The sequence below is a fragment of the Marmota marmota genome, unplaced genomic scaffold (genome assembly GCF_001458135.2).
Source record: "Marmota marmota marmota unplaced genomic scaffold, marMar, whole genome shotgun sequence".
Classification (NCBI taxonomy): domain Eukaryota; kingdom Metazoa; phylum Chordata; class Mammalia; order Rodentia; family Sciuridae; genus Marmota; species Marmota marmota.
Genome location: NW_026000026.1, coordinates 27,384,579 through 27,412,541, shown reverse-complemented (window position 1 = coordinate 27,412,541; position 27,963 = coordinate 27,384,579). Strand labels below are relative to the sequence as shown.

Sequence of the window (27,963 nt, the reverse complement as noted above, 5' to 3'; positions counted from 1 at the left end):
GGACTGGTGGAAGGAAGTAGGTCCTGGGGCATGAACGGGAGGACTGCCTGTTGTCCCTGGACTATAATGTTCGCTTGCTCTTCCCACTGACACTACCTTTCATTCTATTCTTCTCATTCTACTCGTGCTCTTTCCCTCCTCCTTCTTCTCCTTCTCTTCCTCCTCCTCCTCCTCTTCTTCTTCTTTTTTCTTTTCTTCTTAGTCTTCATCATCATCTCCTCCTCCTATTCTTCCTCCTCCTCCTCCTTCTCCTCCTCTTCTTCTTATGAACATCCTGCCCTCATGCCAGTTGACAACAACTAACCTCTGAAACTGTGAAACCAAATAACCCATCCTCTTCTAAGTTGTTCTTGTCAGGTATTTGATCACAGTGATACAAAGTTGACTAACACAGAGGGGAAAGGGTCTCAATTGTGACTTTTAAATTCTTTATTTGTGACCACTTAATTATATGGGAGATTCTCATAACCTGTCAATGGTAGCAGCACTTCAAAGTCCAAGCATATTGTCCAGGGGAGATTTATAACCTCCAATTACTTCCTTGGGCATCTTAAGGACAGAGGGCTCAAATCGCTCCTTCTTTATTCTCCCTGTACAAGGAGACACCAGACAATTCTCATGGTCTGGTTTTCCACATTCCAATAGTAGGATGATTCTGTAGCTGGGGTCACGGCTAGAAACTGGTATCTCAGTGTGCATTCTTGGTATTGGGACAGGATCAGCACTGTAAGGTAGAGAGTATTAGCAGCTCTCTGAAAAGTAACAGAGAGATGCACAAAGCAGGGCACAAGAGACAGCCAGCAGGCTACAGAGCTGTGCAACATGGTGGAGCCACTGGGGACAGCCAGGGAGTGGGGCATGAGCAGTCAGAGGCTATATACCAGGGACATTGCACCTGACTTTAGGACCTCCCTTTCTCATCTCCTCTGTGTCTGATGAGCCACCTAAGGACCACACCAACAGATCTGTGAGAAATAAACCAGGAGATGCACAAGAAGTTAAGAATTTTTCAGGAACATGATTCGTAGAGAGAACCCCTGGGAAAATACCTTGTTGGAGGTCCCTGCAGAGAACACAAGCCAACATTGTGAGGGATTTCACAAGTGCATGTTGATGTCACTAGATCATAGTCCAATTGCAATGATGTACCTGTTGCTTGAGGGAGTGTTCACATCTGTTTGTGATGATGTTGAGGCATCAGAAAGTTTAAAATATTAGTAATAGGGAAGATTTTTATTTTGTGGTACATCTTGACCTTATATCTATCATTTTTTTATTCCAACCTAATGGCCTCCCTTTATAATTCTTGCAGGATGTTTCTAGAGACCTGTTCAGTTTTTTTCTGGGAATATCTTCATTTTTTATTCTTATTGGACAGACAGTTGTGCCAGGTATAGAATTTTTGGTAAATTTTTATTTTTTTAAGCACTTCAGATCCATCATCTTCCTGCCTTTCATCAACATCACTAAGAATCTGATAAAAATTGTAGGAGGATGTCCTATATGAGGTGACCATGTCTCTCTTTCTGCTTCACCATTGTCTCTTTTACTTTACCTTTGAGACATTGGATTCCAATGTGCCTCAGTGTGGGTCTACTTGAGATGATGGTACCTGGAGTTTGTTCAGCACCTTGGATTTATACATTAATATACTTGATTACACTCAAGTTTGTGGAGGACATTTCTTTTTCAAACAAACTGTTGTGCTTCTTTTTTCTTTCTCATCTCTTCGAGGGTTCTCATATGTGTGTCAGTGCACTTTCTGATATCCTGAAAGGAAGTTACGTTCTTTATAAGATTCTGTTTTTCTTTCCTGATTTGCAGACTCAGCAATGTCAATGTTTCCTGCTCCTTTTGTGATTTTTTTAACTGCCTGTAAAAATCTGTTGTGGAATCTCCAGTGAACTTTTGAGTTAATTGATCTTATCAACTCCCAAATTTTTGTGTGGTTCCTTTTATATTTTCTTGCTTTGTTGATGTTCTCAATTTGCTGTTCATATTCCAGATTTCTTTTTCTACTTTGTCCATATTTTCCTCTGAGCATGTTTGAAACAACTGTTTCACAGTTCTGGTCTCTTATCAGGTTGAGCACAAGAGGTCACTAGTGTTCTAATGAGAAAGCAAAAGGAAGGCAAGAGCTAGGGAAGGACATGGGAATGGGGAAGCAAGAGGGTAGAGTGATAGGAGGTATGGAAACATGGGCAAGCAGCTCAAGAATCCCCTGATTGTGGAGGGCAGGGAATAGAGCCTCGTAATGAATCACAGCTCTCAGAACCCCTCGGTGGATTCCTAGTGAGAGCAAATTTGGACTTCTAATGTTCACAATGATGAAATGATGGATTTCTATTGTTTTTAGGCACTAGGTTTGCAGGCATTACTCACAGTAACATTATAGCATATACATAACCTGTTTATGCTGTGGGGAGATATGTGAGGGATTTCAGCAATCTCACCTTTCTTAATTGAGCATGATCATTGTTGTATGTAACATGATCCCCTCCTAGGTGATGGAGAAAACCCCATTAGGAGCTTTGGGATCTCTGTGGAACAGGAAAGGTGAGCCAGAGACTCACCATAAAAATGCATGTCCCAACAACTGTACCCTGTATTTCCCTCAAGACTCAGGAGTCACAGAGGCACATGACCCCACTCAATGCCATGGTTCATGAAGTGCCAGGAACCTTATAGTCATAAAGTGAAGATCAACAAATAGCTGGTGACATGTGAGAGCTCATGGGAGAGCTCAGGCCTTCAAGTCCCCTCCCTCCTCCTTGCTCAGGGCTCTGGGCCTCAGGGGCAGGTGTCTCACAGTGTGGAGGTTCAGGCAAAGGGAGACTCAATGTGAGGACACACACACTCTCCTGAGCTCAAAGCCACTCTGTGGGCACTCAGTCATTGACAGGTGTTGCTGATAATATATAAATACCAAAAGAATTCCACTAGGCTGAACAGTGACCACCCTGTGTCTCCCCCCAGGAGCAGCTGCACAGGAGCTGCAGGTGATTCAGCCTGAGAAGTCAGTGTCTGTTGCTGCTGGAGAGTCAGCCACTCTGCACTGCATTGTGACCTCCCTCCTCTCCGTGGGGGCTCATCCAGTGGTTTAAGGGAGCAGGGCCAGGCCGGGAGTTAATTTACAAGTTCTTAGGAGGCTACTTCTCCTGAGTCCCAAATCTTTCAGATGTCACTAGGAGGGACAACATGGGCTTTTCCAACCACATCAGTAATGTCACACTCACAGACCTACTACTGTGTGAAGTTCCAGGAATTGGGCACTGATAAGAAGTTTAAGTCTGGACCTGGCATGGAGTTGTATGTACAAGGTGAGTGCAGCTGCCTCCTCCTCCCTTGTGTGTGACAAGAGGTCAGAGGTCACGCCCTCTATCCTGAGAGCCACAGCTAAGAAGTAGGAGCAGCACTGGGTGCTCATGTCGTGACCTGCTGTCACCCCTTCTGCAGGTCAGGGAGGCAAAAGCCTGTGGAGACATACTATTTGATCAAGATTCCATGGCTGGTAAATTGGGGACATCTGTACCCCTTACCTGCTCCACAGCTCTGACTGTTTCCATCTGGCCTGCCCTGTGGATCCCCTGCTGAGGACTCTGAGGGTTTGATTAACTTGCCAGTCACAAAGCCAGACCATGTCTGCTGCCTTCAGAGAGCATTTCCCCTGTATGGGTGAATCTTCTTTTGCCACAAGCACCGAGGCCCACTGGGTTCCAAACTGCACTCTGTAAGCTCTGCAAAAAGCCAGGAGCAGTACAGGCCAACATTCTTCTCCCATATGCTACTGCCCAGGCTCCTGCTGCCCTGGAAATAGACACCATCCCCACGGAGGAGCCAGGGCAGAGGAGGGGTTCAACACAGACCCTGACCTGACCCACTGGGCAGTGAGCAGCATCTCTTCTCCTCCTCCATCTCCTACAGATTCAGGAAGCCACTCACATTCTTACCCTGAAGCCCCCAGTGACTGGAGAACCTCTCCTGAATGTCAGCCATGATCTCCTTCCACAGGGAGATGCCACAGCAAGGCACAAGAACTTTTTAAACAAGAGCAAAATACTTCTTCCTGTGGAGATGTTCTTAATGTTGTGGTGGGTGGGGTTGGGGAGCTCCCCACTGTCTGTGCATAGGTATCACATGGGAAACCGAAGACAAGACTCCACAACCCAGGCGTCACCTAGAAATTTTGCATTAAAAGTTCTGTTGTGGGTCTGGACAGCTAAGAAATAAAAAATATTTACTTCAGAAGGTATAATACACAATAAGGGTTGACTAAACTTGAGCTAGATATCTGAAGCAACAGGGGAAAGGAAGGAGTTTTTCCTCAGGCACAAAGCAACTCTTAGAAAATTTTTTAAAAATAGAGATAATACCTTGCAGTTTATCAGATAATAATGGAATTAAATAAAATAATGAGGAAATAAAAATAGAAATTACTCTAACACCTAGAACTTAAATAACACTAGAACTTACATAACCTATTGAATAACCAAAGGATAGCAGAAGAAATCAGGAAAAAAAAATAAAAAATAATTAGAGGTAAATGAGAATAGCAAAACAACATATCAAAATCTCTGGAGCACTTGAAAGTAGTGCTGAGAGAAAACTTCAAGGCCTTCAGCTCATTCATTAAAGAAGAGAAAGTCAACAAATAAATAACTTAGCATTACAACTGAGAGACCTAGAAAAAACAAACAAATCAACACCAAAAGCAGAAGACAGGAAGTGATTAAAATCAAAGATGAATCAATGAGATAGAACAAGAAAAAGGAACAATTAAATTTAATGACAAAAAGATAGTTTTTAAAAAAAATTAATAAAAGTGACAAATCCTGAGTCATGCTAATGAAGAGATACAGAAACTCAAATTAGTAAAGTTTGTGTTGAAGAAGGAAATATCGACACAAATAGTACTGAAATACATATGATAATTGGAAACTATGTTGAAAATTTGGACTTATATTTTCTTCTATTAGGTGCAGGGTATATTCTAGTGCCTAAGTCCTTGATCCACTTTGAGTTGATTTTTCTGTAGGGTGAGTGAGAGAGGTTTAATTTCATTTTGCTACATATGAATTTCCAGTTTTGCCAGCATCATTTGTTGAATAGGCTATCTTTTCTCCAGTAAATGTTTTTGGCACCTTTGTCTAGTATGATATAACTTTATTTACGTGGGTTTGTCTCTGTGTCCTCTATTCTGTACCATTGGTCTACAAGTCTATTTTGGTGCCAATACCATGCTGTTTTTGTTACTATAGCTTTGCAGTATAGTTTGAGGTCTGGTATTGTGATGCCTCCCACTTCACTTTTCTTGCTGAGGAATGCTTTAGCTATTCTGGGTCTCTTATTTTTCTAAATAAATTTCATGATTGCTTTTTATATTTCTATAAAGAATATCAGTGGGATTTTAATGAGAATTGTGTTAAATATGTATAAAACTTTTAGTATGATGATCATTTTAACAATATTAATTTTGCCTATCCAGGAGCTTGTGAGATCTTTCCTTCTTTTGAGGATTTCTTCAATTTCTTTCTTTAGTGTTCTGTAGTTTTCATTCATTGTAGACATCATTCACTTCTTTTGTTAGATTGATTCCCAGGTGTTTTTTCTTTTTTTTTTGAAGCTATTGAGAATGGAGTAGTTTCCCTAATTTCTCTTTCAGTGGATTCATTGCTGATGTATAGGAATGCATTTGATTTATGGGTGTTGATTTTATATTCTGCTCCTTTGCTTAATTTATTTATTAGTTCTAGGCGTTTTCTTATGGAATTTTTTGGATCTTCTAGATATAGAATCATGTCCTCATCAAATAGTGATATTTTGAGTTCTTTTTTATCTATTTGTCTTCCTTTAAATTCATACTTGTGTCTAATTGCTCTGGGTAGAGTTTCAAGGAATAAGAGTTGCTTTGTGGCATAAGATGTTGAAATAAAATGATAAAAGAGGACTTTCTTGTGTTATTCCAGTTTTCATAGAGAATGCTTTCAATTTCTCTATTTAGAATGATGCTGGCCTTGGGGGTAGTATATATAGCTTTTACAAGCTTGAGATATGTTGTAAGAATTCTGGCTGTGAAAATGTATAAGACAGCATTCTTCTGGTGAGCAAACTCCTGGGAGGGGGGAGTAACAGGTGCCCTTTTTCCAAAGTTTTGAATATTCTGCCGTTTCTCCAAGAAACTGGTAAGATTACTAATACATTCTCAAAGCCTAACTGCTATAATAATGTCCTTCATGAGGAGACCCTATGCTAGATCTTGACCTTGATCCCAGACATCAGCTTCTGGGAATAAAGGAACACTCTTAGACAACACCAATGTGTCACTGGGCCTAAACCTGCCCACATCACGGTTACTTATACAATAAGCAATATGTACAAATAATATCAATGACCTAATGTAATCTATTTATATAAATAAAGCTGGAAGCTTGGGTGAGCACCTTTTACTTTGCCTCTGCATCTTGCTTCTGTCTCTTTTTGTTTTTCTTACAGTATGTTCCTACTATCCCTAGTTTTTCTAGTGTTTTTGAACATGAAGGTGTGCTATATTTTGTCAAATAATTTTTCTTCATCTATTGAGATGATCATATAATTTTTGTTTTTAAGTCTATTAATATAATAAGTTATGTTTACTGATTTCCATATATTGAGCCAACCCTGCATCTGTGGGATGAACCTCACTTGATCACGGTGCACTATCTTTTTAATATGTTTTTGTATGTGATTTGCAGAATTTTATTGAGAATTTTTGCATCTATGTTCATCAGGGATATTGGTCTGAAGTTTTCTTTCCTTGGTGTGTATTTGTGTGGTTTTGGTGTAAGGGTGATATTAGCCCCCTAGAAAGAGTTTGGAAGGGTTCCCTTCTTTTCTATTTTTGGAATACTTTGAGCTGTATTGATGTTAATTCTCCTTTGAAAGTCTTGAAGAACTCGGCTGAGAATATATCTGGTCCTGGACTTTTCTTTGTTGTTAGGCTTTTGATGGCATTTTTTATTTCATTACTTGAAATTTTTGTTTAAATCACACATGACCTCCTCATTAAATTTGGGTGAGGCATATGTCTCTAGAAACTTGTCAATGTCTTTGATATTTTCTATTTCATTGGACTATAAATTTTCAAAATAGTTTTAATTTCTTCTGTACTTCAGACATGTCCATTTTGATATTTCCTCTTCGTCCTGTATTTTAGTATTTTTTTTTTCTTCTTCTGCTTTATCTCTTTTTCCCTTTTAGCATGGCCAGGGGTTTTTCTATTTTCTTTATTTTTTTTCATAGAATCAACTCATTGGTTCAACAATTTGTTTTCAATCATTTCTTTTGTTTTAATTTCTTTGATTTCAGCTCTGATTTTAATTATTTCCTGTCTTCTAATGCTTTCATGTTGATTTGTTTTTTCCCCTAGGGCTTTGAGGTGTAGTGTTAGTTTATTTATTTGTTGTCTTATTTTTTTAATAAATGAGCTCAAAGCAATAAAATTTCTTCTCAGTACTGCCTTTATATTGTCCCAGAAATATGTTGTATTGATATTCTCAATTACCTCTAAGAATTTTTTTTTATTTCATGCACTTGACTTTTCCTACTATCCATTCATTATCCAATAGTATATTATTTAGTCTCCATTTGTTACACTAGTTTCTATTTTTATTTTATCATTGATTTCTAATTTTATTCCATTATAAACTAATAAAATAAAGAGTATTATATCTGTTTTATTATTTTTTTTTGTATTTAGTAAGAGTTGCTTTGTGGCATAAGATATGGTCTATTTTAGAGAAGGAGCCATGTGCTGCTGAGAACAAAGTGTATTTGTTGATGGAAGAAATATTCTATATATGTCTGTTAAGTCTAAATTATTGATTGTATTATTTAGTTATATAGTTTCTTTATTTAGCTTTTGTTTGGAATATATGTCTAGCAGTGAGAGAGGTGTGTTACAATCACCCAGTTTTATTGTGTTTTGGTCTATATGACTCTTAAAATTGAGAAGGGTTTATTTGATGTTCATAGATGCTCCATTGTTTGGGGCATAAATATTTATAATTTGTATGTCCTGCTGATACATGCTTCCCTTAAGAAGTATGAAGTGTTCTTCTTTGTTTCTTGTGGTTAACTTTGATTTGAAGTCTACTTTAACTGAGATTAGGATGAAAACCTGCTTGTTTATGCAATCAATGAGTGATAAGTTTTCTCCCATCCTTTCACTTTTAGCCTGTGAATGCCTTTGCCCATGAGGTGAGTCTTTGGAAGACAGCATATTATTGCGTCCTGCTTTGTAATCAAATCTGCTTATATATGCCTTTTGATTGATGACTTTAGGCCATAAATATTTAAGGTTATTCTTATGATATGATTTCTATTCCTTGTCCTTTTAATTTATTTCTGGTTCTTAATTTGACTTAGTGTCTTCTTTGGTTGAATATTCCTTTAGTGTAGATCCTCCCTTTGCTGGTTTTCACTTTTTTTCCCACTTCATCCTCATAGAATATTTTGTTGATAATGTTCTGTAGTGTAACTAGAAAGCTTTTTCTAGTTGAGAATTTTTTAAATTTTTCTTTAGTGTGAAATGTTTTAACTTCATCTTCAAATCTGAAATTTAATTTTGCTGGGTACAAAATTCTTGATTGTTATCCATTATATTTCACAGCTTGAAATATATTATTCTAGGACCTACTAGCTTTGAGGGTCTTGATTGAGAAATCAGTTGAAATCTGAATTGGTTTCCCCCATATGTAATTTCATTTTTTTTCTCACAGTCTTTGTAAGATTTTATCTTTATTCTCTATGTTATTCATTCTCATGATAATGTGTCATATAATGGTTCTGCTGTAATTTTGTACATTTGGAGTTCTGTAAGCCTCTTGTATTTGCTTTCCATTCCATTCTTTAGGTGTGAAAATTTTTCTTCTATTGTGTTATTGAAACAATTGTGTATTCCTTTGATTTATATTTCTGTTCCTTCATCTATGCTGATGACTCTTAAATTTGGTGTTTTCATGTTATCCCATAATTCTTCTCTTCATGGTTTCTTATCATCATCTCTGCATGGTCAACTATACTTTCAAGGGTATATATTTTGTCTTCATTGTCTGAGATTCAGTCTTCCAAGGGGTCTAGTGTGCTGGTGGTGCTTTCTATTGATTTTATAATCTGGTTTACTGATTCCATCATTTTGAGAATTTCTACTTTTTCACAATCTAACTCTTTATTAAAGTGATGTTTTACTTCCTGTATTTTTTCTTTGATTTTATTTCTTATACTATCTGTTACTTCACAGATCAATTGAATTATGTACATTATGAACTCCTTCTTGGACTTTCCTTCTACTGTGTTATCAGTGGCTTTTGTCATTGGAGCATCTTGGTTTGTTTGGGGCACTTTATTCCCTTGTTTTGTTTTTTTTCATGTTGTTCATGTATTTTCCCATTTAGGAATATAGACCTAAGGCAGCACAAATTCTACCCTGTGTCCCTGAAAGTTTCCAGTGTCTCACCTTTAATGGTGAGATCAGTATCAATAGCATCCGGTATAAATAAAATATAGCCTTAAACCTAATAGTTCCCACTAAGGCTTCTTATCCTTTCAAGCATTACACCCAAATGATGAGTTCAATAACTCTCTATAGTGTAAACAGAAAATGTGCTAAAATGATTTATAATTTCAAATGGTGGATGAGAGAACAGAAGTAGCATTGTACATGATGTTCATGAGGGAGGATGAGAGAAGCTAGAAGCAAAAATTGACAGGAATAGTGGGAGAGAAGCTAACAGAGATTGTCTGTTGGTTGGAGAAAAGTTGGAAAGAAATTTCAAGAAAACAGACAAGTGAGAGAAAGAATATGAACAAAGGGGGAAAATGAAAGACAGAAGAATACAATGAAAATGCAAAACACCATTCATATATCATTGTCTTCCACACACTGATGCATAGAAAACACACTGCTCCAAGTATGGTGGAGATATTAGAAAATTGCAAAATAAATCTTGATAAAAAGCCAAACTGTCTCAGCATTCAAAAGTTTCTCAGCCTTGTCTCTAATGTCTCCTGGGATCACCAGACCCAGATTAGCTCTTGCAAACCCCGTCTCCATCCCACAGATCTGAGCTTCAGAGACTGCAGGCTCTCTGAAGCTGTCATCCCAAGATCTCATTGCTGCTCCTCCTTGCAGAGAGACCACCAGGGATACACTCATGCAAAGGAGCAACCCTGAGATGTAGCAGCAAGACAAGGGACACCAGCACTCCCAACAGGAAGACTCTAGGCACCTCCAAAACCAGAGGAATACCAACACTGGACCTGCAAATACTGCCTGGAGTCTCCAGACAAAGACTCTTGTGGTGGTAAACCTGCTGGCACCCTGACCACAGGCCTTTGCCAGAATTCCAAAATGGGTGTGGGCACATGCAACCAAATCTTAATGCTAGGTTGGCCCAACATACATAAGTCAATAAATGATATTCAACCCTTGGTCAGAATTAAGAACAGGAATCACAGGACTATCTCAATAGGTAAAGAAAAGACCTTTCATAAAATCCAGCATCCCTTCATACTACAAATTCTGGAGAAGGTGAGGAAGAAAGAAACTTGCCTCAGCATTATAAGGGCTAGGAATGACAACGTCACAGATGGAGAAAAATTAAATGCACTTCATCTAATATTAAGTACAAGACAGGTTGTCCACTCTCACCACTCCTGTGCAATATAGTTATTGAAACACCAAACAGAGTAATCAGGCAAGACGTGGAAATTAAGGGATACAGATAGGAAAAGAAGAAGCCATCTGCTTGTTAATGACATGATCCTCTAACTAGAGGACCTCCAAAACTGCATCAGAGGATTTCTAGAGATTATAAATCAATTCAGAAAAGGAACAGGACACATCATCTACATCTGTAAAATCAGTTGCTTTCCTATACTCCAACTGTGATTCAGCCAAAGAATAAATCAGAAAAGCAACCCATTCAGAAAACCTCAAGGAAAAAAATAGTCATGGAAATTAATCTAACCAATGAGATAATAGAGCTCTACAGTAAAAATTAGAGAACACTAAGGATTGAAATTGAAGAAAACCTTTGAAGATGGAAAGACATCCAATGTTCTTGCATAAGCAGAATTAATTACTCAAAATGACCTTACTACCAAAATTAATATACAGATTCAATGCAATCCCCATCAAAATAATAATAACATTCTCCACAGAACTAGAATAAACAAATTCTTTAATACACTTGGAAAAATATGAGACACAGAATACCCAAAGCCATACTGAGCAAGAAAAATGATGCAGGGAGTTCCGGCAGAGAGCGTGGTGAGAAACGGGAGTGCGGCCTGCTCCCCCGGGCCCTCTGGGACCCCCGGCCCCAGGCCGGCGGGTGCGCTGGGGGGCCCGAGGACAGGACGCGGCCTCTCCTGCAGATCCCCGGAGCTACTGCTGCGAGTGCCCACTGGCTGGCCCTGGCTGTGAAGGACCGGTGAACCTGCCACCCAGATGGATGACCTGATGGCGGCGGCGACCTGTCGGGCCCCGGACCCCGAGGGCTGCCGGGTCTCCTGGCTCAAACGTGCCCGTCCCAGCTGAAGCCGCCACCTGGGACGTGGCGCCTTTGGGTGGCGGCGGGCGTGGCATGGCGAGAAGAATGGCGGCCGCCCAAACGCCACGGAGGCCGGCAGGGGCTTCAAGGTCCCAAGAAGGAGGATGGACGCCTGAAAGCTCGACCACGCGTTGGACAGCGGAGCCGCACAGACCGGGGCTCTCCGTGAGCGCTCAGTGCCGGCTCCTCGAGACCGCACCTTGTCTCGGCCAACAAAGACCGGAACCGTCCTGGAAGGTGAGCGAAGCCCCGGAAGACGACGACGGGTGGAACGGTTAGCGGCCTCGGGCGGTTGGTGTTCGTTCTACCAAAGAGAGAAACGGTAGTCACAAGCCGCATCTACCCAGTTGGAAACGCCCGCCACCCTTTGGGGAGATTTCCTGGCCCTTTGTAAAAGGCCTGTGTATATAATATGAAAAAGCTGCTCTCAACTTGCCCCCCAACCTTTTAAAACTTGTGCTGCATCTGGACATTCTAAATGTAAAGAGGATGCCTGACGCATGATAGAGTTAGAAAATAACGTCTTGTAAATGTCCGTTTGTTTGAAAAAATCAGAAATGTTTTCTGGAAGTGACTTTGAAATGAATTTGTTAGACCACCTCTAGGAGCGACACTTGTCCACGTTTGTTCAGTGGGTTGTTGGACATGGAGAAGACTGACCGTGAGAAGGAGGTCCTGTGCCAGACTGGTTTTACGTAAAAGACATTTTTCATATAATAACCATTGTTTTGCGTGTGCATTTTATTACTCATTAGTGTATATATAGTTGAAAATGCTAAATATTTTTTTTTAAATATCTAGGTTTTCTAGATGTTCTAAAGTGCCTGATATATGTTAAAAGTAGAAGTGGTAAAATATATGACACATTTTGTAAATTTATTTTGTTAAAATTCTTATGAAATGGTTTCTTTTTTTTGGGGGGGGGCAATAGCCAAACCCCTGTTGAACAGTACAGTTGTGTGCTGGTCCTGGGGAGCACCGTGCCAGTGTGCTTACCGAGAGCCAAGAATTGTCTGGGTTTTGTTTTACTTTGCCGTGTACATAGTGTATATAAAGGACAAATGAGTCCTCCTAATCTACATCTAGCCTTTCTAGATGTTAAAGAGGTTGCCAGTGTATGACAAAAGTAGAATTAGTAAACCAGTTTTGAATATTTTGTGTTAAAATTCCTAGGAAAGATTGTCTTCTGAAAATTTTGAGCATTATAGCCCACTGGGTCGGTGAAGGGCCAGAATGCTCATATTTTGAAGACATTTTCAAATTAGAACTATTGTTACATGTGTGCAGTGTATTCAAGACTGTCATGTACATAGTGGACAAATTGAGTCCTTACTTGAAACATCTAGTCTTGTCTAGATGTTTAGAAGTGCCCGATGTATGTTAAACGTAGAAGTAGTAAAATATCACTTTGTAAATATCTTTTTGCTAAAATTCATATGAAATAGTCTTTTGGGAATGGAACTATTAAACCACCTCTGTGAGCGGTATACTACTGTCTGTATTTGCTCAGTGATGTGGAGGAGGTGGGAGGGAAGCAATTGCAAAAGGTTAGTGTGTTCATATTTGGACATTTTCAGACATCAGTTTTCTATGTTTTGTGCATTTTGTTTTTGCTGTGTATATAGTGTATATAATGGACAAATAAGTCCCAATTTTGTAACATCTAGTCTCTAGATGTTAAAGAGGTTGCCAGTGTATGACCAAGTAGTTAGTAAAATTAGAACATTTTGTACATTTTTTTGTTGAAATTCATAGGAAAGCTTGTCCTCTGTAAAAAGACTTTTGGATATGGATTTGTTCGACCATCTCTAAGTGTTACATATGCCTGTACTTGTCCACTGGACTGAAAATAGAAGGAAATGAGGAGGGAGAGGTTCAAGGACAAAATGGTCATATTAGAAGATACCTCATATTTAACCATTGCTACGCGTGCAATTTTATTTACCAGTGCTGTGTGAATAGTGGACAGGGTCTTATGTGGAATATCTAGTCCTTCTATATATTTAGAAGTGCTTGATATATTTAAAAGTAAAAGTAGTAGAATTGAAACTTTTTGTAAATAGCTTTTAAAAACTGATGAGAAATTTTGTGTTTGGAATTGTTAAACCACCTCTTAACAGAATACTGTCTGTTGTACTTGTTGATTGGGTTGAGGGAGGTGGGAGGGAAGAAGTTGCAAAAGGTGTTTAACATTGTTAGAGTGTGCTAGAAAACTTCAGCTTACCCATTGCCTTGTACCGTGCATTTCATTTAACTTTGCTGTACTGTATATATTGTATATATATTGGACAAAGGAGTCCTAATTTTATAATATCTAGTCTCTAGATATTAAAGAGGTTGCCAATGTATGACAAAAGTAGAGTTAGTAAACTCACACATTTTGTACACTTTGTGTTAAAATTCATAGAAAGGCAGTCTTCTGAAAAGGACTTTTGGAAATGAAATTGTAACATCATATCATGTGACACTCAGATGTGACACATGTGACAAAAGGAGAAAGAAGTAGAAGAAATGAAGGATTCTAGGCCAGAATGATCCTACTTAGAAGACACTTTCAGATATAACCATTGTTACATGTGTGTAGTTTATTTAACACTACTATGTACATAGTGGACAAACTTAAGTCCTTATTTGAAACATCTAGTCTTTCTAGATGTTTAGAAGTGCACAAAGTATGTTAAAAGTAGAGGTAGTAAATAAAACATTTTGTTATATATCTTTTTTTAAAATTCATGAGGAAATAACTGTCTTTTGGAAATGGAATGATCAAAACACTTCTCTGAACAGTACATATTATATCTGTGCTGGTTCAGGGAGGAAGAAGGAAAAGAAAATATAAAGGGCTTTATACCAGTGTATTTTCTGTGAAGCAGAATTGACCATTGTCCCTTATATTTGTGGGTTTTGTTTTACTATTCTGTGTAAATAGTGTATATAAAGGACAAATGAGTCCTAATTTACATCTAGTCTATCTAGATGCTAAAGAGGTTGCCAGTGTATGACAAAAGTAGAGTTAGTAAACACACCGAGTACATGTTGTTATATTCATAGGAAAGACTATAATTAAAACCAGTTAGAAAGTGAAATTTGTTAAAAGTCATCTCTAAGCATTACAGATGCATATACTGACCCATTGGTTGATAAGACTAGAAGGGGAAGGGTTCTAGGCCAGAATGTTACTGTTTGGAAGACACTTTCAAATTCTAGCCTTTAAAAAAAGGGGTGGGGGGGAGTTTTGCTTGAAAGTATAGCCTTTGTTAAGTAAGTGTTGCAGTTTGTTCAGTGCTACTGTATGTAGAGTTGGAAACTTAAGTCCTTGTTGGGAACATCTAGTGTTTCTAGATGTTGAAAAGTGCACAACANTTGTGTGGAAAAGCACACACCACAATCTCAATCACACAAAATGGGATATTGTGTATATATGCATACAACCTAGAGGGACACGTCCAACTAAGCTTCTTGTGACTGGATGACTTTGTTCTTTGCTTGTGTGTGTGTGTGTGTGTGTGTGTGTTTTTCCTGTAATGTACAATTTACTTTTAAAAAATAAAAATTATTTTAAAAACCTGTAAAAAAAAAAAAAGAAAAATGATGCAGGGGACATCACCAGACTTGACCTGAAATTATACTACAGAGATAGAGTAACAAAACAGCATGGTATTGACAACAAATAGACATGAAGACCTATGGAAGAGAATAGAAAGCACAGAGACAAACTCACATACTCACATCTATCTGATATTTGACAAAAGTTCTGAAAATATAGTTTGTAAAAAAGCCTCTTTACCAAATGGTGCTGGGAAAACTGGATAGCTTCTACATGTAGAAAATGGAATAAGATCCATATCTGTCACTCTGCACAGAAGTCAAATAAAAATGGATCAAAGACTTAGGAATTAGTCCAGAAACCTTGCATATGCTAAAAAAAGAAAAAAATATAGTCAATACTTTATCATGTAGATTCTGGCAACAACTTCTTTAATGAAACCCCCAAATTGCAAGAAAGATAACCAAGAATCAATGACTGGGGTGCTGTCAGTTAACATCTGTTTACAGCAAAGAAAATGATGAAGGAAATGAAGAAAGTGCCTACAGAATGGGAGAAGGTCATTTCCAGCCACTCCTCCAACAGGGGATTAATATTCAGAATATATACAGAACTCAAACACATACAACCTAAATCATCAAAATAATAATAACTCCAAAACAAATGGGCCAAAAAACTAAACAGAAACTTCTCAAAAGATAAAACACAAATTGCCAATATATATATGAAAAAATTTTCAACATTCCTTGTAATCCAGGAAATGCAAATCAAAATTACACTAAGGTTTCATCTCACTCCAATTAGATGGCCAATGCCAAGATTACAAATCATAGTAAGTGTTGGTGAGGATGAGGGAAAAATGTACACTCATACATTTTTGGTGGGACTGCAGATGAAGACAACCACTCTGGAAGGCAAAACAGAGATTCCTCAAATAACTAGGAATGGAACCACCACATGACCCAGCTATTGGGTATTTTTCCAAAGATCTAAGATCAGCATACCACCAGGATACAGCCACCTAATGTTCATAGCAGCACAATTTATAATAGCTAAATTATTGAATCAACCAGGTGCCAAATGGTGCTGTATTTAGAAACTATGCTTTTTATAACTGTGCTCCCTGGTTTCTACTTCACAACTTTGAAGGAAATTGCATGTCACTCCATCACGGTCACTTCCTGTTCTCCTCAGCCACAAAGAAGAAGGACATCATGGCATTTGCTGGTAAATGAATGGAAACGGAGAACATCATACTAAGTTAAATAAGTCACACTCCCAAACATCAAATGTTTTCTCTCAGCCGTGGACACTAGAGTTAAATAAAGGAAAGAAGGAAAGAAGAATAGAATAGAATAAAGATGTGGGAGAGGTCAGTAGAATAGAATAAGGTGATCAAGAGTCAAAGAGGAGGGATGGAAAAAGAGAGGAAATTCAGCATTAATTCCTTAAAAATCATGTTATGTGCAAATAAAAATATACCACAGGGAATTTCACACTTTGTGTAAATCAAAAGAACTAATAAAAAATAAAGGAAGACACGGGTTTAAAGCAAGTCTAATAGAAATTAGGAAGACGAATTGGGTGTAGGGTGAGGACCGGAGGAAAAAGGGGGCATCCAGAAATGATACCCCAAATTCCGTGCACGTATGGTTTTGTCAGGATGAACCCAACTGTTATGGGTAACCATAATCCTCTAAAGAAAAAAAATTGCAATGATTGGCCATGGCAGGAGGTGACCCAATTCTTCCCCAACATTGAGGAGGCCTGAGTAGCTCTGTGTGTAGCTGCTACAGAGTGAGGCCACCAGCCAGCCACACCAGGGTCTCAGGATCAGCAGTCTAGGACACAACATGCTTGTCCTGGGACTCCCAAATGGACTGTCACTAAGACCCAGGAAGCTACGAGGCGCCTTGTGAACCAGCATGGGCCCAGAAGAAGGAGGCCTTGTTCCTTAAGACCTGTCCAATTCCTTCTGAAAACTGAGCATAAGAAACCCTAAACTTTGCTGCCTGTGCTCCCTGGTCACTACAGCACAATCTTCAAGGAAATTGTTTGTCACTCCATCACTGTCACTTCCTCTTGCAACAACAGAAACTGGGGCATCTATTTCTCCATAAAGCAGATTCGGTGACCTCCCCAGCACAGACACTGGGACAGACAAGTCTCCTTAGAGCTCACGATGTCTGTGCCTGCCTCTCAGCTCAAGTGTCCTGGTCCTGTCCTGCTGCTGACCCTCCTGCTGGGACTCACAGGTGAGTGAGCACTGTCTGGGGAGAGTCCTCTGTCCTGCTCCCTGGGTCAGCTCTGCCCATGGACTCCAGGGACTCAGGACAAACACAGGCTCTGCCATGGAGGCTGGGACAGGGCATCATCTGGAGCCCAGACCAAGGGTCCTGAGCACTGTCTCTGGGAGGCCTCCCCTGCAGCTGGGGCCAGAGGCATCACATCAGCTGATGCTTCAAACAGCTTGCATATTATAATATTTCACCTACAGAATAACTTTCCAGAAAGATCATTGTTTATATCCTGAAATTCTTGAGATCCCAAGAGGCAAGTTGAGGTGACCTTCTTAAGACCATGGAGGATGTGATTTCTCTGACTCTCTCTCGTAGTCTGGCCTTGAGGTACATGGCTTTGTCCCATCATACCTTCTCCTCCATTGATTTGTTGCCTCCCACAGACCCAATAGCCATGGGGCCCATCAATGCTGGACTGAAACTTCTAAAACTGTGAGCTGTCATCCTACTTTTCTCTTCATAAGTAGATTTGTCTCAGGTATTACTTATATTAATGAAAAGTTGACAGACACAGGCTGTGACGATGTCCGTAACTTATCTACATCATAGGGGACCAGTGGAAGATTCTCAGCCTCAGGAAACCTACTGAGTACTAATTTTTAATTCCTTGAACGCTCACCATGGGCCAGACTCTCTTGAAAAAAATGCTGTACAGCTGTCATGTCATGTGATCATGACACCCAAAGCAGGCACCCTGGTCACTCCAACTTGCAGATGAGGTAACAGATTGTCTCAGGTATTACTTACAGTAATGCAAAGCTGACTGACACAGTCTGTGACGATGTCCTTACCCCTATCTACATCACAGGGGGCCAGTGGAAGGCTCTCAGCCTCAGGAAGTTTATTGTGTAATGACTTTGAATTTTTGAACACTCACCATGGGCCAGACTCTCTCGAAATGCTGCACAGCTTGTCATGTGATCATGACACCCACAGCAGACACCCTGGTCACCCCACCTTGCAGATAAGAAGCAGAAGCACCAGGACCTCCGTGGTCATTCAGTGGCAGTGCTGGGGCTGGGGGTTCCAGGCAGGTGGTCTGATCCTGAGCTCATGGTTCAACTACTCCTCTTCTCAAACATTGTGTTTTAATGTAGTGTAGCACAAGACCATGGGATTTGATTTTTGCTTCCAAATCCCTGGGGCATCTTATGGTCATCGTGAGTTGTCTAGAGACCCCAAGGTGATTTTGATCTTGTTTCTTTTCTTTCTTTGTTTTTGAAGGAAATAAGAGGGTCTTCTTTTAATTTTTAAGTGAAATTAGTAAGTGAGGGATATGTTGCCTGATTTATGCACTATATACAGCTTCTGCCAATGGGTGTAGACAAGGCTGGAATAAGAGGAAGAGGGTTTGTGGTTTATTACTCCTAAGCTCTTCTGCTTCTTGCCTATATTTGACAAATAGCTCTTTTTTTCCATTTTGTAAATTTGTTCTACTTAGTTATACATGACATCAGAATGCACTTCAATTAATTGTACACAAATAGAGCACAACATTTCATTCTCTGGTTGTACACGATAGAGTCACACCTTGTGTGCAATCATGTATAAACCTAGGGTAATGATGCCCATCTCATTCCAATAGGTATGCGTGTGCCTCTACAGTTCTCCATAGTATACTGAATTCAATTCTTTAAGATAAATACCAAGAAGTTTTAGAATTGATCATACAGTAGTTCTGTTTTTAGTTTCTTGAGGAAGCTCCACACTGATTTCCATAGTGGGTTTACTAATTGACATTTTCACTAAGAGTGAGTAAGGGTTCCTTTCCCCCACATCCTCACCACCATCTGTAGTTTGTGTTCTTGATGATTGCCATTCTGACAGGAGTGAGATGGAATCACAATGTGGGGGTGACTATAGGCAGGTGTGGGCTGGCGGAAGGAAGTAGGTCACGGGGGTATGGCCCTGAGGACTGTATTTTGTTTCTGATCCTCATGTGCACTGGCTCTTCCCACCACCACTTTTCTTCCTTTCTATCTTCCTCCATCCCTTTCTTTCCTCTCCTTCTCTCTCTCTCTCTCTCTCTCTCTCTCTCTCTCTCTCTCTCTCTCTCTCCCCCCTCCCTCCCTCCATTCCTCACTTTTTCCTTGCACTGACCTCCATGGACTGAGCAGCTCTTCACCACATGCCCTCCTGCCCTGGAAGTCCTGCCTTGGTGCTAGCTGACAATGGACTGACCTGAGAAACTCTGATCCCAAATAACATTTCCTCCTCTGAGTTGTTCTTGTCAGGTTCTTGGTCACAGTGGTACAAAGTTGACTAATGTAGAGGGGCAGGGTTCGTCATCCAGTGGAGCAATAGTGGACTCATTGTGTCTTTTAATTCTTTATTTGGGGCCACATAGTTATAAGGGAGAGACTCTTAGCCTGTCATTGGTTGCAGCACTTCAAAGTCCAAGCACATTGCCCAGGGAGATTTGTAACCTCAAATTATTTCTTTGGGCATCTGAAGGAGAGCGGGCTCAAATTGCTCTTTTCCCTGTTCTCCTTGTACCAGGAGCCACCCATCACCTTGGATGGCAGCCATGGACGGGGTGGGAGGTGGAGATCAGCAGCAGCAATGAAGCAGCAGAGAAGGGGCTTCCCACAGAGTAGCGTGGACATTGAGGGGGTGTCATGGATGGCCGTGGTTGAGAGCAGGACCATGTGAAGTCCAGAGGGAAGAGAAAAAATCTCCTCTCACTAAGGCCACTCCAGCATGTGCAGGACACTGGACAGGCTCATCCAGCTGTTGTGTGGCCCTCTGCTCCCTTGACTCCCACAGGAGCACTCAGCAAAGGACACTCAGCACTTCATGGAACTACACACCCTCCATCAGGGGTCCTTCCTCAAATCACATTCCCACACAAGTGCACTGGTAAATAGCCAGTTCTCATGGTGTGGTGTTCCAGATTCCAATGGTAGGATGATTCTGCAGCTGTGGTCAAGGCTACGAGCTGGTATTCCAGTGTGCATTCTTGGTGTTGGGACAGGAGCAGCACTGTAAGGTGGAGACCATTTTCCTCTCTCTGAAAAAGCAACAAAGAGCTGCACAAAGCAGGGCGCAAGACAGCCAGCAGGCCAGAGGGCTATGCAACATGGTGGAGCCATTGGGGATAGTCAGGGTAAGGAATAAGCCATCAGAGGCCATGTCCCAGGGACTTTGCACCTGACTTCAGAACATCCCTTCCTCATCTCCACTGTGTGGTCAATGGGAGGGTTGATCCCACTGATGAGCAACATAAGGATCATCCCAACAGAGCTGTAGGAACTACTCCTGGAAATACACCAGAAATTAAGAATTTTTCAGGACAGAGTTCCTAGAGAGAACCCTGGGGAAGTGCTTTTTTTAGGTCCCTGCAGAGCAAACAAATCAAAATTGTGAGAGATTTCACTAGATCCCAGTCCAGGGACAGCAACAAGGTAACTCATGGTTGAGACCAGCTTATTGCACTGATGTATCTGTTGGCTGAATAGAGTGTTCACATCTGCTTGTGGGGATATTGAGGCATCAGGAAGTTTAAAATATTTGTGATACCACAGATCTTTATTTTGTGGTACAACTTGTTCTCATAGCTCACATCCTTTCACTTCAAACTAAAGGCTTCCCTTAGTATTTCTTGCAGGACATTTCTAGACCTGATTATTTTCATCTATCAGGGAATATCTTCATTTCTCATTCTTGATGGAAGGACAGTTGTGCCAGGTATAAAATTCTCTACTTCCTCCATCCCTCCTTCTCCTAAACCTCTTTCTCTTCCTCCTTCTCTCTCTCTCTCTCTCTCTCTCTCTCTCTCTCTCTCTCTCTCTTTTGGACACTTCACATACATCATCATACTACCTTGCATTCCTGTCATTAAGAACTTGATTTAAAAAAAACTTAGGAGGACCTACTGTATAGGGTGAACATGCCTCTCTTTCTATTTAAGTTTTTTTTTTCCACAGTCTCACTGAGGGTCTGCTCCAGTTTATGATTCCTGGAGTTTGTTCAGTATTTAGATTAGTACATTCATATACTGGATCACATTCAAGATTGTAGAGGATATTTCTTTTTCAAATAGATTTTGCACTACTTTTTTTTCTTTCTCCTGTTTTCTGGGGTTCTCATATATGTATCAGTGCACTTGCTGATATCCTGAAAGGAATTTTGTTTGTTTTTAAGATTCCTTTTTCTTTTTAGAATTACAAACTCAGTAAATGGAAATGGTTTATGCTCCACATTTTGGGAATTTTTAACTGCCTGTTTAAACCTGTGTTGGAACCTCTAGTAAACTTCTAGGTTAACTGAGCTTATCAATTTCCAAACTTCTGTTTGGTTCCTTTTTATTCTCTTTCTCTCTCCTTCCTCTGCCCCACCCCTTGATGTTTTCAATTTGCTATTAATATTCCAGATTGCTTTTTTATTTGTCCATATTTTCCTAGAGCATGTTGGAGAGAGCTGCTTCACAGTGGTAGTCTCTTATCAGCTTGGGTCCAATAGAACACTAGAGTCCTGATGAGAAGAATGCAGGAGGGTGAGAGATAGGGAAGAACTTGGAATGGTTGAGGCAAGAGGGTGGAATAACAGGGGGACTGGAAACAAGGGGAGCAGATCAGGTACCCCCACATTAATGTGAAGAGCAAAAAAAACCAGCCTCGTAATGAAACACAGCTCTCATGAGGACCCCTGGGTGATTCCCAGTGACAACAAATTTAGATTATTCATATACACCAACATAACATGATAGATTTCTGGTTTTTATGCACCAGGTTTGTAGTTATTTCTTATAGCAACATTAGAAAACTTAAATTATGTGATTATATTTGGGGAGATACTTTAGGGACTTCAGAAATCTTATATTTATTAATTGAGCTGCAGGTTCATTGTTGTATGTAACATGATCACTCCAGACTGATGGAGAATATCCTATTACGAGCTGAGATCTCTGTGGAACAGGGAAACTGAGCCAGAGACTCTCAGTCAAATGTGTGTCCCACTAACTGTACCCACCACTTCCACCAAAACTCAGGAGTCTCAAGAGCCAAATGACCCCACTCAATGTCATGATCCATGAAGAGCCAGTGACCTTGTGGTCAGAAAGAGAAGATCAACAAACAGTTGGTGACACATGAGAGCTCAGGGGAGGGCTCAGGCCCTCAAGTCCCCTCCCTCCACCTTGCTCAGGGCTCTGGGCCTCAGGGGCAGGTGTCTCACAGTGTGGAGGTGCAGGCCAGGGGAGGCTCAGTGTGAGGACACATGCCCTGTGCTGAGCTCAAGGCCACTCTGTGGGCACTCAGTCAGTGACAGGCTTTGCTGATACCACGTGGTAAACCAAGAGGATCCCCCAAGATGAACAGTGACCACCCTGTGTCTCCCCCCAGGAGCGGCTGCACAGGAGCTGCAGGTGATCCAGCCTGAGAAGTCAGTGTCTGTCGCTGCTGGAGAGTCGGCCACTCTGCACTGCACTGTGACCTCCCTGCTCCCTGTGGGGCCCATGCAGTGGTTTAAGGGGGCAGGGCCAGGCCTGGAGTTGATCTACAATTTCTTAGGAGGCTACTTCCCCCGAGTCACAGTTCTCTCAGATGCCACAAAGAGGGACAACAGGGACTTTTCCATCCGCATCAGTAATGTCACCCCAGCAGACGCCGGCACCTACTACTGTGTGAAGTTCCAGAAATCGACCCCTGTTGATAAGGAGTATAAGTCTGGACCAGGCACTGAGTTGTCTGTGCGAGGTGAGTGCAGCTGCTTCCTCCTCCCTGGGGTGGGACAGGAGGTCAGGGGTCATGCCCTCCATCCTGGGGGCCACAGCTGAGAAGCAGGAGCAGCACTGGGTGCTCATGTCATGACCTGCTGTCACCCTTCTGCAGGTCAGGGAGGCAGAGGCCTGTGGAGGCCGTGCTATTTGGTCCAGGCTCCATGGCTGATAAATGGGGGGGGGGCATCTGCACCCCTCACCTGCCTGTTCTACAGCTCTGACCTTTTCCAGTCTGGCCTGTCCTGTGGCTCCCCAGCTGAGGGTCTGAGGGTTTGAGGAACTTGCCAAATACAGAGGCAGACCAAGTGTGCCACCTTTAGAGAGCACTGCCTCTCTAGGGTTGGAGTCTCTTTTTGATATAAGAACCCAAGTTCAAGTATGTGCCAATCTGTACTCTAGATGCTTTCAAAATAGCCAGGAGAAGTATAAGCTAAAATTCTTCACCCACCAGGTTAGTGTTGTTAGTGTTCCTGTGCCTCCCTGAGGACCAGGCCCTCCAGAGCATGGGCCTTATGTCTCTAGGATGGGATCTTACAGATACTATAGGGTAGAAGAAGTGCTGAGTCACTGACCCAGGAAGCATTACCAAGGATGGTGACACAGGGGTCCCAGTTCTGAAAGCAAAAGTGCTCACTTTTTTTTTTTCTTGCAAGAGTTCATGCATGCCCTTCCTAAGCCATGAGGCTGAGGTGGTCAGCACACATGGACCTTCACACCTGTGCCCACCCCTGTTGACCTGGGGAGCTGGAGGCCCAGGCAGCCCTCTCTCACACAGCACATTAATGCCAGGAGGGGACAGAGCCCAGACCTGACTCCAGCCCAGGCTCCTGCTGCCCTGGGAACAGACACTGTCCCCACAGAGGAGCCAGGGCACAGGAGGGGCTCAATACAGACCCTGACCTGACCCACTGGGCAGGGAGATGCATCCATGCTCCTCCTTTGTGCCCCACAGGTTCAGGAAGACACTCACATGCACACCCTGAAGCCCACAGTGACTGGAGAACCTCTCCTGAGTGTTGGCCATGATCTCCTTCCACAGGGAGATGCCCCAGCAGGACACACAGAACTGCTCTGTTGTTTGAACAAGGGCAAAAGCCTTCTTTCTGTGGAGAGGTTACAGTTGTTCTTACTGTTATGCTGAGTGGGGTCGGGGGCTCCCCACTGGCTGTGCGTAGGAATCATGGGGAAAACTGTAGATTAAAAACTCCCAGGCCCAGGGTCCACCTAGACATTTTGCATTAAAAGGTCTGACTTTTGACTAGGCATCTGAGTATCTAAAAACAGTCTAGAAATTTCTAGTACACAACCAGGACGTTTCTCCCCTGAGATCGATGTCCTGAAGACACAAAAGGAAAGTTGGGGTTTCCCTCTGGCAATGAAGGAGAGTGTGGGAGCCCTTCTCTGGCATGGATGCTTCAGAAAAGCAAGTGCTGGGCTCAGCTCTCTCGGGTCCATGAAGGGGGTCTCCTGAGAGAACCCACTGAGATCCAGCATCATCCCAGAGCCCACATCTGACATATGTCTTCCTGTAAACAGGCGCTAGAGCTAGGGAGAAAGATGATGGAGAAAAGAAGAACAATTGGGGTGGATTCATAACTACCGGTGGAGCCCACAGCCCTCTCTGCGTTGAGGACCCAAAATGTCATGGAGACATCTGCCCCTTGTCCCTTCAGAGAGCCCCACTTTATGGAAACAGCTTCTCTTTAGAAGACCCCTGTGACGCCTTAGGTGATGTGAGAAGCACTTTGCCACCTTGTTTCCAGTGGGGACTCTTAAGAACACAGGGGGAGGGTGGAGATTCAACTCAGAGGTGGATGTCTATGGGTACGCCTGAGGCCCTGGGTAGACTCTCAGCACCTGGGGGGAGGGAAACAGGTGGAGGCTCTTCCCTCAAGGATTTCTGCTTCTCCTCTCACTTGGGTTCTCCTTGCAGCTTAAGGAACAGAGTAGAGACTTTTCCCAGGGTCCTCACTGCATTTGGTGCTACTTCTGGCTACTAAAGAATGAATCTGTGGTTTCGTAAGGAGTGATGATACAGCCACAGGTGATATTTATTAGGCTCCTACTGCATGCCAGTGCCATCCATTGCCTTCACCCTCGTCTTCCAGGGTGATGCTTATAATCACTTTCTACAGGAGGAAATACTGAGGCTCAGAAGAAGAAAAATAGTTGTTAAATAATCTTCCTGCGTGGATGAGGAGTCTGATCTCTTCCCTCTCCCTCAGCTTGGTGCTCTTGCTGGCCACCCACCTCTCTGAGCCTTATCCCATAATGGGCTCTCACTAGTACTCCCTTGCCGCAGTCTGGCTGGGCACAAAATCACGAGCCACCACACAGCTTGTAGATTCAAACAGCAACTCTTTATTCCCGAACTCACACCAGCCGTCTACAATCACGTTCTGGGGAAATCCACGTTCTCTGCCCAAATCCACCCCCACTGGGCTTCTCTCTCCCAAAAAATACTGTCTAAATCCCGTGAGAACTCAAGGGGAACTCAGGCAGCAGGATACGCCCTATTCCCAGCAGGAATAATCTTAAACCTTAAACCTGGAACCTAAACCGGGAACACCCTAATCCACCTTGGTCCTTGAGCAAGGTCACCTACATTCAATGTCACTGCAACATGGGGTACGCTGGCAAGGAAATTGTCATACCTACTTGGCTAATGGCTCCCAGCACTCCCTCAAGAAGAAGGTGGGGATGAGGGGCTCTGAGGGCTCAGGCCAGCATCAAGATGCTGAGCAGCTCTTGGTAAGTGGCCACTGAGTAGAGTTTCTAACCTCTATAGGGACTTCCAGGCTTCTGGGGTCTGGGTGAATCCACTTCTTCAGTGCCCTCTGAGTGTTGCACATGCGTCAGGCAGTGAGGTAAGAATGTGCTAATACACAGGAGGGATCCTGGTTTGATCCTCAGCACCACATAAAAATAAAAGATGTTGTGTCCACCGAAAACTAAAAATAAATATTAAAAAATTCTCTCTCTCTCTCTCTCTCTCTCAAAAAAAAAAATGTGCTAATACAAATATTCATGGTATTTGCTGCCTGGCGACAGCTGTAGAAGGTGCTGGGTGGCAATGAGCAATCTGGAGACGCCAAAGGACCCCTCTAAGTACCTGTCCACAGGCAAAAGGCCTGCTCATGCTCTCGCATCTCTGCCCTCGGGACCTGCTCAATTCATCATCAGTTATATTTGGTCCTGTGGCTTCCTCAGCACTCAGTAACCATGATTCCAATGCAAAAGTGATGCAAGGAAGCCCAGTTTCAGAAAAGGGTTCTTCATCCTTCCCTTACAATTCAGGCCTCGGCCCAGGTGAGACCCATGGCATATTGGTGGAAAGAAGAACAATTGGGGTGGATTCATAACCACCTGGAGAGGAGCCCTATGTAACAAAGTATGGGAGAAGGATGACCTGGGTTTGCTTGTTTTGTTTATTTGTTTGTTTGGGTTTCAGTTATTGGATTGACTCCAGGGGCACTACATCCTCAGCCCTTTTTATTACATATTTTGAGGCAGGTTCTCGCTATGTTTCCCAGTCTGGTCTGGACATTGCAGTCCTCCTGCCTCAGCCTCCCCAGTCTCTGGGCAACATGCCCTACAGTTTGCTGAGGTTCCAGAGGCAGCTCTGTGTGACCAAAGCCAACTGTGCTCCGTGTGGCCTGGGAGGAGATTTGCCAACCACCCATTTCCACAGATGAGGTGCTGGGCCACATCTCAGCATGGAGAGCTGGTCCCCATGTTCATGGTGGTTTTCATGATGCCATTTGTCCCCTGCATTTGTTTCTAAAAAGGGCCACCCTCAGTGTCAAGTATTCCAGGGCAGGCCAGTAGGAAATGCTTGTTAACAAAGAGTGAGACAGGGCTGTGAGGTCCTCCCTGGGCCCAGGTTGGTAGCAGTGCCTGGTACTGAGAGGAAGGAATGGACCTCAGGCTTGGAGCAACATCTGGGCTGATGTTCCTCACTGTCTGGCTGGACAGCTGTGTTCACCTAGAAACATGAGGGTAGGGACACCACACAGGGAACAGTTCAGCACCCAGTTCAGTAGTTATTAGGAATTCAGCGTTATTAGGAGCATTAAAAAAACAATGTCTTCTCGCTTTGGGTATAGCCCAGTGACAGAGCATGTGCTTAACAGGCCCCTGGTATCAATCCCTAGTCCATCAAATAATAATAATAAGGATAATAGTGATAATAGCAATAATAATGTCAAGGATGATTCTTCAGTGTCACTCACTTGTGCTCTGAGGGACACTTCTGATCACCTGACTTGTCTGTCAATGCCCCTTCACAGCCAGACCTTCCCCCCCTGTGCTATTGGGTCCTGAGACGAGGGCCGAACCTGGGCAGATGGTGAGCTTCACCTGCAAGTCCCATGGCTTCTCCCCCAGCAACATCACCCTGAACTGGTTCAAAAATGGGAATAAATTCATGCACATCCAGACCAACGTGGACCCCAGAGGAGAAAGTGTGTCCTTCAGTTTGTCCAGCACAGCCCAGGTGACTCTAGCCCCAGGGGACATCTATTCTCAGATCATCTGTGAGGTGGCCCACATAAGCCTGCAAGGGGGCCCTCCTCTTCGTGGGACTGCCAACTTGTCTGACACCATCCGAGGTACAGAACCCTGCTGCCTACCCCAGCCCACACCTGGACACCCAGCCTGCTGCTCCCCAGGGGCCTTTGCTGCAGCACCTCAGTAGCCTGGGCTCTAATTCCCAGCAGTGCTGCCCATCTGCCATGCCCTGTGCACAGCATGCACTGTTGCTCTTTTCATTAACTAGTAGCAAATACCACTGTGAGCACCTCCCAA

The 27,963-nt window shown here is 42.4% G+C and overlaps 1 protein-coding gene and 1 long non-coding RNA gene across 11 annotated transcripts in view; one reads left to right on the top strand and one right to left on the bottom strand.

Moving 5' to 3' along the window:
• Nucleotides 1–75: 75 nt before the first annotated feature.
• LOC125619030 lies at nt 76–14,944 on the bottom strand. The gene is made up of 3 exons (XR_007350493.1): nt 11,446–14,944; nt 2,858–2,861; nt 76–86 (listed from the first exon to the last, which is right to left on the bottom strand). It is a non-coding gene; the product is annotated as an uncharacterized LOC125619030 (long non-coding RNA).
• Nucleotides 14,945–17,247: 2,303 nt separating this feature from the next.
• Nucleotides 17,248–27,963, top strand: part of LOC107143070 (signal-regulatory protein beta-1-like) — a 110,218-nt gene continuing 99,502 nt past the window's right edge. For 6 of the 10 annotated variants that reach the window (XM_048811184.1, XM_048811183.1, XM_048811182.1 and 3 more), the window contains exons 1-2: nt 17,248–17,393; nt 22,781–23,134. In XM_048811184.1, coding sequence (XP_048667141.1) covers nt 17,321–17,393; nt 22,781–23,134 — 427 coding nt within the window. In that variant the 5' untranslated portion in view covers nt 17,248–17,320. Of the gene's footprint in view, nt 17,394–22,780; nt 23,135–27,446; nt 27,768–27,963 lie in introns of all 10 variants that reach the window. The other 4 variants (XM_048811189.1, XM_048811188.1, XM_048811187.1 and 1 more) reach the window with 2 other exon arrangements.